Raw genomic sequence first — 11,993 nt, 5'->3', positions numbered from 1 at the left:
ATTAATATTAATAAGAGATGGCGCCTAACGCTTACCTCTAGTGCCAAATTAATTACGTAATTTATTTAGTAATTAGCCTTAAAACTAGCCCGATGGATTTACGGCATATGTTTGGTGATTAGCTATATTACATCGGGTTTAGCGATGTTTATATATATTACGCCTTGCCGGGGCTTGCGATGGCCGGTTGAGTGCCTTATAGGAGTAGGACGTGGGCACTGAATGTGTCCCCAGCCGGCATTGTAATAACCGTCGATGGTTACATAGTTATACGCTGGAAGAGGAGATCGGATCGGAGGTCCGGATAGCGTAACTGGCAACGCATCTGCACGGTAAGCAGGAGTTGTGGGTTCGAGTCCCGCTCCGGGCCGATTTTTTCTCCCAGCGGTTCCAAATTATTTAAATTAATTAATATATTTATAATTATTAATTTTAATAAGAGATGGCGCCTAACGCTTACCTCTAGTGCCAAATTAATTATGTAATTTATTTAGAATTTAGCATTAAAAATAGCCCGATTAATTTATGGCATTCGGTTGGTGTCTTATTATGTTAGTTTTAAGGTTCCGGGTTATATTGTCGCGATCGGGATCTGTATTGTACACGTGCTTTGGGTACAGCAAACTATTATTATCGCTGTAATTTCGCATGCTACTGTTTGTACTGTGAAGTTGGAATCCCCCGAAATAGAATTTGTATAAAGACGTGAAATAGTTTAATTGGAAAATTATATCAACTTTTGTTACTTTATCCTGTCTGCCTTTGTGGTTAATTCTAATTTAGCACACTTTCACACTATAAATAAAAACACGCGCAGTTCAAGTCAAAACAGGTCACGTTATTAACGCAAAGCGTCAACTATCGGTCCGAGGTCACACGTACCGGCGCCAACTGAGTACGAAAGTAGAGATCCGTATCCGCGGATATACATTTTTAACGATCCGGCACATCACTAGTGTGTAGTCATCATATCTGCCTAATGGTGAATTTGGAAAGTGTAGTATGGACTTATGCTACCCCAACTTACACGAACCTGGAGTTATGCAATTTTCAAATCTCGTCAATTCGTCTTCTGTTTGAGCACCATGCAACTCTTGATTACTCACCCCCCGCACTATTGTTCAGCTTGCATGTTTGGACATGTCGTGCAGAATCGACACATAGCTACAATTTATTTTGTGTTATTTATTTCTGTGTTTGTTATATCTGTGTTTATTATTATATAGAGACTCTATATGGTGATTTCTTGTAACCATGAACAAATCAAAAGATGAGATAAGATTAACGAGAACATTTATTAGCTTACATACATCTGACTTTGATTTTACACAAATTGCAAAATTATACCCCGACTTACGCAAATCCGACTTACACAGTTATCACTCGGTCCCACCTATTGCGTAAGTTCAGGGTATTACTGTACTAGAAAAATTCTCAATCTGACATGGATAAAATTCATCAAAGTTCAGAAATGAGAAGATGAATCGAAATTTTTTAATTACTTCTTAATTACAGAGGGTTGATTGCATTACATAATGTCAAATTAAGAGCCTATAAAGTAACCTAAATGCTATGGCGCCAGTTTTGATTATGCTCGATCTGATGGCCATGTCATGAAACTATAGCCCTACATCAAAGTTGCCACTGTAGAAGATTTCTTTAAAGAACATTCATGTCCAAATGGTCCCAATCCTCCTTACAGGCTTTCCATAACCCTGCCATTGTTTTTGGATGACAGCTCGTTTCAATAGATCAAATGCCAAATAGACCCAGAGCTCGTTTCAATAGACCAAATGCACAGTAGTCCACTGGAGTTGCGTCGGGTGACTTCATGGGAATGTCATCGAAAGGGATGATATGGATTCCCATTTCCTGTTCCAATACATGGGTGAAATATCAGGTTGATTTGGAGATATGACTGGTAGCTTTGTCTTGATGCACCTATACATTTGTTTGGTCATTTTGGTACAAAGTAGGGATTTCTTCATGGTATAGAAATTCCATAACTTTAGTCTGGTAGTACGATGAATTAATTTTAATGTTTTTTCCTTGAAATTAATGTAATGGTTTTCTGATTTGAATATCTCGAGAGCTTCCAGTGTCCTGATTTGGTTGTTATGCTTAGATTGTTGTAAAATGGAAGCCTTGTCTAGATAGGCTTGAACGTCATTGTCTGGCATAGGGTGGCATATCACCCTAGCCATGTATGCCACAGTCAATGACATTCTTGAGATATTCAAATCGGAAAAGAGGGGCCATTGCATTAATTTCAAGTAAAAAAAACAATTATCTTATGCCTGGCAATCTTTATACCAACAAGAACAGCCTATTTAAAAATTATTTTATTAAAATTTAAAATATTTTTATTTATACGTTTTTTTGAATGATCTTAAGAATGTTCCATTACCACATTCCATTTGAAAGCTTTTTAACCTGAAGATGATCTGTGCAGATCGAAAATGTTCGTGTTTGCATAAAAATATCCTGGAATTTCTTTTCAGGTTCAAATGTGTATTGTTTTTATGTTAATTAATATATTCCAGGCTTACAGTGTTCGAGCTATTGTGAAGATTTCAATTTAAATAAAACAATTTTGTAAATTTTCAGATAGGTTTGATTAAAGTCTTTTCTGCTTCAGTATCTTTAATTATTAAATTTGTTGTTCACATGAAGTTTGATAGTTACATTATTTAAAATTAACATTGTTTGCATAAGTAAAAAATATACATTTATGGAGCAGTTTTTTTACTTTTTTTAAAACATATTTTTTTTAAAAAACTTTTTAGAAAATTAAACTTTAAAGGTTAAGAAAATGCAGTTATAGTTAAAAAAAAACACCAGTTATCTAATTTGTCTTAACCTTTAGTTTTAATTTTTTAAGATGTTTTAGCATTCTCTGATCAATCTCTGAAGATATAATCATTGGCTGAAAAATTTTGATACTGAAACAAATATCAGTAAAATTATAATAAATGAATTAATGAAGAAATCTATCATTGATCTTTGACCTTTCAATCAAGCAGTAAGATAACAGTCTTGGATAATTGAAAATTATATATAAATTTCTTATTAATTTAATTCTCACTTGACAAAAGATTATTACTATTACAATAGTTACAACATCACCTGCCGAAAACATTAGCGACATACCTGGCATCACAAGATTCTAAATCATTTACAGTAAAATGTAATTATTCCGACATAAAATCTTCAAAACACATTCAAATTTTTCTGCTTTAGTGACATAACTAAACGTAAAAAAATTACATACTAATTTGAAACACAAGAAAAACTATCCTGCTAAAATACCTCGAAAGAAAAAAAAAATTTTTCAATAATTGGATAACTCAGGTAAAATTGCAGTTCTGAATGAGGGGTTTCGACCCCAAATTTTAGACTCTCACGTATCAAAGGTCACATGTAGACCATCGAACACGTGACCTTTGACTTTATTTTTACTTATAAGATCATCGTCTACAGCTCTGATAAGGTCGTAACCGCCTCATTCATAGCTGTATTTGTACGAATGGTTGAGTAGGAATGAAAAATTGAAGTTTCGACAGAAATTACGAAAGCAATTATATCACTGATGTTCTCAGCAGGCGATATTAAAATCACAAAGTCGTAGTTCTCCATACGAATTCCGAAAGTACGATTATAGCAGCGATACCTTCATGCATGCGTCTGTTATTTTCCTCCAAGATACTTCATCAACTATTTTCATGTCTCCAAATTCATCAAAAACATCATCTATATCTTTACTCATTTTATTCACGAGCGTCCAATTTAATCCTTTTCAAATTTATCAGAGTAAATTGTCTGCCAAATTTCGCACAAAAATCTTCCAAATATAGCCAAATTGCGCCATAAAGGAAAAAAAAATATATGCTTAAGTTGTAAAAAATTACTTGTGATTCTGATTTATTTAAAAAATTAGATAATTTTTCAGATTCAACTATAAAACTTATATATAATTGAGTTCGTTTATGAATATATAATTACTATTCAGAAATATTTGTTTAGTTAAGTTGCGGCAAAGCGACATTTGGGCGATCTGCCTAAGGGGATGCCTTCCGGGAGGTCTTTTTAAGGATAAGTGGCCCCTATTCAGGCATTACAGACGTGGAGAAAACTCGGAAAATCCACCTGGCCAGGCGCGAAACCACGACCGAACTCCCAGTGTTTAGGGAATGGAACCGCTTTGCCACTGGTGGGCCTCCTATTCAGAAATGAAAAACTCGAGTTGTTAGATTAGGAAAATCAAATACTGTACTTTTATAGTTTTCACAGTTTAAAGCGATATATACGAGAAGTAGGTGCAATCGGAGTAGTATTGAGGGGAATAACGCTTTAGGTGAGATCATGGTGGCACCAACAGCAATACAGAGAGTGGAATCAGGACTGAGAAGTAAAAAGATTGTGGACTTTGGTTCTTGTCCACAGTTAACCATTAGGAATTAGAAAGCGTCTTAAAAGATTATAGATTATCTAAGGTTATTCTGTTCATCACAGGGTACGAAACAAATGGATATCATAGGATCGTTATGAGGAAGGGTGGCTCTCGAAACTCCATGCCGCCGTGTAGGATACTCCTAGCCCTAAAGTCTAAGATAGACGAAATACACCTTGGTCCATCCAATAAAATATTATACACAATTTCTGTACCGAAAAAGTGAATTTCGTGATACCGCGTCGGTTTCGTAAACCGAAAATTCGAGGTTCGAATTCCTGCCCAGCCTTTTAAGGAATCCGGTTTTTTTATTATTCGAAAGTTTTGATTATAATCATTGTTTCTAGTCGTAGAAATTGAGTCCTCATCTTTCGTTTTGTTAGAGTTTTTTTTAGCTTTTTTGCCCTGTGGGCACTAACAAGTAAGAAGGCATCTTTTTAGCAACCCATTATGGGTTCGGCCAGGCATACAATAGGGCTGCCGAGACGTGAGAGACGGGGTCGACATTTCCGCTCGGACCCACCAGCTGAAAACTTCCTGGAAATTTTTAGTCCCATTTGGGTTCCCCAGAGCGATAGGCTGCTACCTTGATCGCTCGGCCATCCAGCCAACAAAATTTCGTTGGAGTTGAGTTACTTCAAAGTCCGATTAATTTAGACTGTTATCTTGTTAATATAAATCCATTTTAAAACGAATAAAATATATTTTTTATCTTTATTTGGCTTACTATAATTTTATTACAGAATTACTATATATCCACATTTTGTTCAGTATCGCGATTTAAGTGCAAATTTGCACCCAAAATTTGAAAGGAGTAATTTTTAATTCCTTAGTAAAATTAACTAAAATAAACAATGTATAAAATCTTGATCTCTATACAATTTTCTACCGCTTGATTTTCAATTTCTGTAAGAAATTGGCCCGTTTAGGTGTTGAAGAGGTGAGAAAGCCCAAAAAAAAAATTCACGGGGGAAGTCCATTGATCAGGCAAATCTTATTAAATCAATTAAGAAAAAGTTCACGGTAAAGTTATTTGATCGTGTTTTATTGGTGAACCAATCGTAAAACAAAGTCACCTGTATACTATTTTTCTTCGTTTTCGATTATTCCAAAAAATTTTGTCTAAAAATTTAGATAGATTGATGCATTTAGTTGAATAAACGGATAACAGAGCAGATTAAGAAATATGCCTGCATTTTAAGGGAGTATCATTCAAATCCGATCGGATCCTGGAAAATTCTTAAGTGTACGTTCGGTGTTAAAAGAATACACAAAAATGTAATAAATAAAATGTGCATGGGAACAACAGTTTTTAATTACGGTATTTCTCAATTAATTTTTAGAAATAATATTTTATTTTATTTTTGATTCTTTCCCTCGGTAATTAAGGCCTTTTTATTCATATCTTTATGGGTTCGGCTGTGTTCACAATAGGAGCGGCTAGGTGGTTAAGGACAAGGTCTGACATATCCGGAACACAACCATTCCTGGGATTGTTCGCTCGAGTTCGATCTCGGATCTCCGAGAGATATAAGCTGATTTGTAAACCGCCTCGGCCATTTGGCAGTCATGACTACTTCGGTTAAACAAAAGCTGAAAAAATGCTTAGTGTTTAAACCATAACTTATTTATTTACTATATAAATTAAAATTTCATTCGGTGGGTTGATTGCTTGAAAATTTTGCATATAGAAATTTATAAACTGAAATGGTTTAATTTATAGGCACCAGAAACTGGCACTTTGAATCTATAATCATGGTAAGTCATAATTGAACCACTTGGGAATATAAAATGATATGTTCTCAATACAATTTTAGGGCTTATTTATACTTCAAAAATCGAGCGAGCGATTTACTCAATGCTTAATCAATGTATTTCTAATGTAGTCGTTTAATGTACTGTATGGTACTGTACCTCTAGTTACTATTTTGTTTCCGGAGCGGTTCAATTTAAAATGGAGTATAAAGTGTCTTTCAACCAACGAAAAAGCTTTCTTACAAAAGTTTGTTTATTTATTAGTAATCAACAGTTAAAATTAATAATTTAATAATTAATAATATTCGATGGTATAATCACGAAATATTTTCAATGAAGTAATAATTTTAACAAGAAACCGAATGCGTAAAGGCATGAGATGTTTTTGCACGATTTTTATGAAATTTTAAAATCTTGAAAACAATTTTTCAAAATTACAAACATATTTCAATTAGGTGAAAATAAAACTTGAATATTGTATACAGTATATATATATATAAAAGTAACAAAAAAATCTCTACGATTTTTTTGTTACTTTTTTTGTTCACATACCCGTTACCAGAGGGTACTGTAATACTGTTTTCAAGATTTCTATTTCTGCTACAGAAGTACTATCAGGAAATTATCTACTAAAAGTAGTTAATTTCCTGCTTTTCTAATTGTTTTTACACAATACATTACTATAATGTGCTTCTTGTATCACTAAAAATCAATTAAAAAAAACACGTTATCATCGAACTGATACAAATTTTAAATTAGTGTCATTTTTCCTTTATAAGCTTATAGTTTAACAAATAAGAAAATGATGAAAGGGATCAACAAATTTGTTTTTTTTTTTAACAATTCTAGTGTTTATATTTTAAACTCTGTAACATATACACTAAGATTTTTCTTTAATTAATTATTTAGGATAGATAAATTAAAGGGCTTTATATATTTAAAATGACACAAAAATAGATATAAATTTAACAAAATTTTAAAACGAATTAATTAATCGAAAAAACAACAATACTTAAAATATTTAACTATCAAATTCAAATTTAAATAACTATAAAATTTTATCTCAGAATTTAATAATATATTATTAATAAATTTTAAAATAGAAAGTGAATATATGCAAATTAGTTCTTATATGTCTTGTTTGCAATAAAGGAATTCAAGAACTTTTTCTGATTAAAAGTAGCAAGAATAGAATCACCAAACGTTCAATGTTTACCAATCAATATAAATAATATGGATATTTCTCTCCATCCTTTTAGTAGAAAATTACTTCAATGTAATTTTTTTTGTTTTTTAATATGAAAGCAAATACAAAATATTTAGCCTAAGAGTTTTTCTACACTTAGTCACGTACAGTATATGCTTATTGTGTAATTTAAAATACATAAAAATTTTAAAATAATTATAAATTAATTTTTATTAACTTAAAAGTGTGTACTGGATTAAAATAATAATAATAATCTTTCAAATATTATCAGTTACTCTGCGATATTAAAATCTATTCAAATAAGACTGAAAGAAGTGACTTATTTTGAAATTTAAAACATTTTAAACAAAGAAACAAGTTATACAGGATAACTGCAAACCTTTTTGATCTTAAAATATATATTCCGTCATTTGGCTTTCGACGAAGATGATTATAATAAACATTTATAACGAAACAGAAACTTACATAATAGACAAGAATTAATGCAACGTTGGAAATTTTACTGAGATCTAATATTTAATCAGTGTAATTTAATAATTGCATATAACTTCATTATTTATGCGATTATATACAAATTACATCTATAACATATTATTAGATTTCAGAATCTTAATGAGTTTATGTTTTATTATATATCTTAAACATAATTCATCCTTAAAAATCTCATTAAATATCTTCCTTATATGTATCATGAATTAAATATAATGCACCTAAAGTAGGTCTAATTTTAAAGTGAGGAAGATTAAGAGGGAACAAAGGTTTTTATATAACAAAACAATGAATCTTACAAGTTAATCTAGCTACCAAATAGTTAGTTATTGTGTACATGGATTAAACGGGACAGTAATGACCTAGAGAATTTCTGTTATTAAAATTTTAATGAAAAATGGCATAACCTAAATTTTATTTTTAAATAAAAACAGTTTTATTTATAAAATAATATCCTATTTTAACATAAGTGTATGTATGTATGTATGTATGTATGTATGTATGTATGTATATCACTGAATACCATCTAGTAACTTATTATTATACAAGGGGGTGCAAAAGTGGGTATACAGTTGTTACTATGGAAAAAAACATACAGGGAGAAAATAGGAAGAAAAACCATTTATTTTTATGTACAGATTAAATCACAAATAAAGAATACGAACTAATAAAAGATAATAAAAGTAATAATAATGAATACTAAACATTTGTATTTCTCAGATTCTCAACTGTATACCTACTTTTGCACCCCCTGTATTCATTTTATTCACTTTTATATTTTCAGAATTTATTAACATACTGTACAGTACATAATTCAAGAAATTATAATACATTAAAATATTTATTTCAATAATTTTTAAAATTTGTAAATGAAATGAATAAATTTTATCTGATTTTTTCCAAGAACTTTTCAAAATATCTCGTATTGCTATAGGAGATTAGTGTTAGAATAAGTGCACGAATATATTTATCGAATTTCTTTAAATTATTTCAAGGATATTTTCTCCGGGATAATATATTATAATATTTTTATTTTAACCAAGTTTTTCGCGTGATTTAAATTAAATTATTTATAGTTATGTTTGCTAAAGGTAATAATTTTTATGATTTCCACATGCTAGTTCTTATTATTAAATACACGTTTGTGATACAACTACCTGAAACGTGTTACACATATTAATAATACATTTGATAGATTATAGTTTCTTTCCTCGATTTACAGGTAAAACTAACTTTGTACTTTAAAATGTATTTTTTTTTATTTACATTGAACGTTATAAGTTAAATAATTAAGCATAAAAAACACATGTGAACATTTACAGAGAAAATTAAATCGTACGATAACCATGAAATTAACGATTTATTTTTTATATAAAAAAAAAGGTCGAGCAATTTCATTCTTCTTCCTCTAGATAATTCCTGTCAGTGAAAATTAAGTACAAAGAAATAAAACTCCTCTCTCAAATTTTCGAGGGATAAAAAGATGGTTCATTGTTTTAAATTTAATTTTATTTAAATATAAATTATTATTCTAATAAAAAATATAGTAAATGCTCATAGCTTTAAAAATATTACTATAAATATTCACTGTACTTTGTTACGTTTCAGAAAAAAACCAAAAATTATAAATAGGAAGAAACACTTTAATAAATAAACAATATTCAAGGATGAATCCTAATGAATAAACATGTCCATCCAGAAAATAACTCGGCATTGCAACAGATAAAATGTTTTGGGCCATTAAAAATGTACAAACAGTATGTTCTCTTTTGTCTTTAAAAAATAATAATAATAATAATTCAACTAAGAATTACATAAACGAAAACTTTTTCATGCAGTAAAAATGGATTTCTGTATAGTTTGTTAATTAAAAATCAAAGAATTATCTATCAATATTTAGTTTTATTATTTCGTTTAGCTTAGATTTGATTTCAACTTTCGTCTAAAAGTCCATTTAATTTAATTAATTTTTACTGTAACTTTGCATTAATCTCATTACAGAGTATTACAGTTACATAACAAAGTACAGTCAAATCTTTCGAATTTAATTCGTTCTTAAAAGTTGTTCGAAAACCGAAACAAAGTTTCCCATAAGAAACAATATAAAGTGGATTAAGTAGNAGCTAATTTTCTAGCAAGATAATGCTCTGTCGCACACACCTGGGGTTTGCCAGAAGTGTCTCCATCACATAGCACACTTCCGTACTTCCGTAGCCTGTCCGGTCTCCAAATATATCGACTATCGAGCATTTATGTGACCAGAAGAGATGCCAGCTTTGGCATCTGTGAGTACGAGGGATGTGGAGTGACATCCTTCGTACTCATTTGCCCGCAGATGTTGCAAATCTGTCGCAAGATCTATATGCTTCTATGTCCGACTGTATTTAAAACGGATCTCAATAATAAAAAAAGAATTATATTATTCCCATTTGAAGAACGTTATATACTACTGAATTATCTAAGAAATAGCACAATAGAAAACTTATCGAACATGTCAAATAGTAAAAATAAACCTGAATCTCAAGAAGTATCAGAAAAAAGTGAAAAAGATTCTGATTCACAAAATGTGAACAAGCTTTCTTCAGCTGAATCTGAAAAATATTGTACAGTCTGTAAATCTGTAATAATAGGAAAAATGGTGTCAGCCTTGGGAAAATTGTATCACCCCCAGCATTTTGTCTGTTGTCATTGTAAAATGGAACTGTCAGATAAATTCATGGAAAAGGAAGGTAAAATATATTGCGAAAAAGATTATCACAATATTTACACGCCTAAATGTGCCAGATGTGAAAATCCAATTCTTGAGAAATGTGTTACAGCTTTGGATAAATTATGGCATCCAGAACACTTCCAATGCGAAGAATGTGGACAACAGTTTGGTGAAAATACCGGATTTCATGAAAAAGATGGTAAATCATATTGCCGTAAAGATTATTTGAATACATTTTCAAAAAAATGTTTTGAGTGTCACAAAGCTATTGAAGAAATATATGTAACAGCTCTTAATCAAATTTGGCATCCTGTTTGTTTTCGATGCCAGAAATGTAAAGAAATTTTAGCTGATAAGTCTGAATTTCTTGAGAAAAAGGGAAAACCGTATTGTCGAAAAGATTATTTAAATTTATTTGCACCCAAATGTCATGCTTGTAAAAGTCCAATTACTGAAAAGTTTGTACTTTCTGGTGAACGTCAATGGCATCTTGAATGTTATGAGAAACAATGAAAATTACAATTAAAAATATTTTCATTTGCACATTCTTTCATTTATTCAAAATATTAATACATACACCAAATTTGTGATTTAATTTAATTTAATAATCGTCAAACGGTATTAGTTTTAACTGTTTCTGTCCTGTGTGCATTAAGAGGACTTAGGTAGACCTTTAGTGGTAATGGCCGGTTGTGACTGAAGAAGTTCGACATATTCTGTACAACCTATCCATAAATTCTTTGAACCGATCCGAATTCGTGACTTGATCATCAGAATAGCAGATAGGAGCTTTTACTATCTTAGCCATTTGACTAGTCGTTGGCTAGAATTTTAATTTTTTTAATCAACGATTTACATTCTAACTAATAAATTGAATATCTGCAATTATAATTTTGATATATATTTAGATTGATTAATGGAATAAGACAACGTTACATGATGGACGATCAGCCAAAGGAGGATGCCTTCCGGAAAAACATCTATCAGAAATTGACCCCTATTTAGGTGTTACACGTAAAGAAAACCCGAAAAATTCCAGTGACCAACCCGTTGATCATGCATGAAACCGCGACCAACTACCAATGTTCAGTGGTTGTATAAACTATAGCCACAAATAGAGGATGTATTTAGGAATATAAACATAGTACATATATATACTAAATTTATGTATTTATAAAAGTTCACATTCTTTTATGAGATGACAAAATGCTATCATATATTAGCAAAGAATAAATAAATGAAAATATGTTATGCCGGATGGTTGGTAGGATAAAGATGCAATTTTGCCACCTTTGTGTTCCAGTCTGAATTTCTGACAAATCCAACTATCAGAAATTCCATAGCTGGTTTCATTCAGATATTAAAAAATTTCTTTTAACTCT

The 11,993-nt window shown here is 30.8% G+C and overlaps 2 protein-coding genes across 3 annotated transcripts in view; one reads left to right on the top strand and one right to left on the bottom strand.

Moving 5' to 3' along the window:
- The window catches only part of LOC111612413, an 18,965-nt gene extending 15,143 nt beyond the window's left edge, over positions 1-3,822 (bottom strand). For both annotated transcript variants that reach the window (XM_023353618.1, XM_023353619.1), the window contains exon 1: positions 3,671-3,822. In XM_023353618.1, coding sequence (XP_023209386.1) covers positions 3,671-3,766 — 96 coding nt within the window. In that variant the 5' untranslated portion in view covers positions 3,767-3,822. The remainder of the gene's footprint in view (positions 1-3,670) is intronic.
- Positions 3,823-10,302: 6,480 nt separating this feature from the next.
- Positions 10,303-11,714, top strand: LOC111612415 (leupaxin-like). The gene is made up of 2 exons (XM_023353621.1): positions 10,303-10,810; positions 11,237-11,714. The coding sequence occupies exons 1-2, from the start codon at positions 10,393-10,395 to the stop codon at positions 11,278-11,280; spliced, it is 462 nt and encodes a 153-aa protein (XP_023209389.1). The 5' UTR covers positions 10,303-10,392; the 3' UTR covers positions 11,281-11,714.
- The last annotated feature ends 279 nt before the right edge of the window (positions 11,715-11,993 follow it).

Source organism: Centruroides sculpturatus, unplaced genomic scaffold, assembly GCF_000671375.1.
Source record: "Centruroides sculpturatus isolate CEXI.00-Female unplaced genomic scaffold, Cexi_2.0 scaffold1777, whole genome shotgun sequence".
NCBI classification, from domain to species: Eukaryota; Metazoa; Arthropoda; class Arachnida; order Scorpiones; family Buthidae; genus Centruroides; species Centruroides sculpturatus.
The sequence above is the reverse complement of the archived record's forward strand: the minus strand, read 5'-3'. Positions and strand labels throughout refer to the sequence as shown.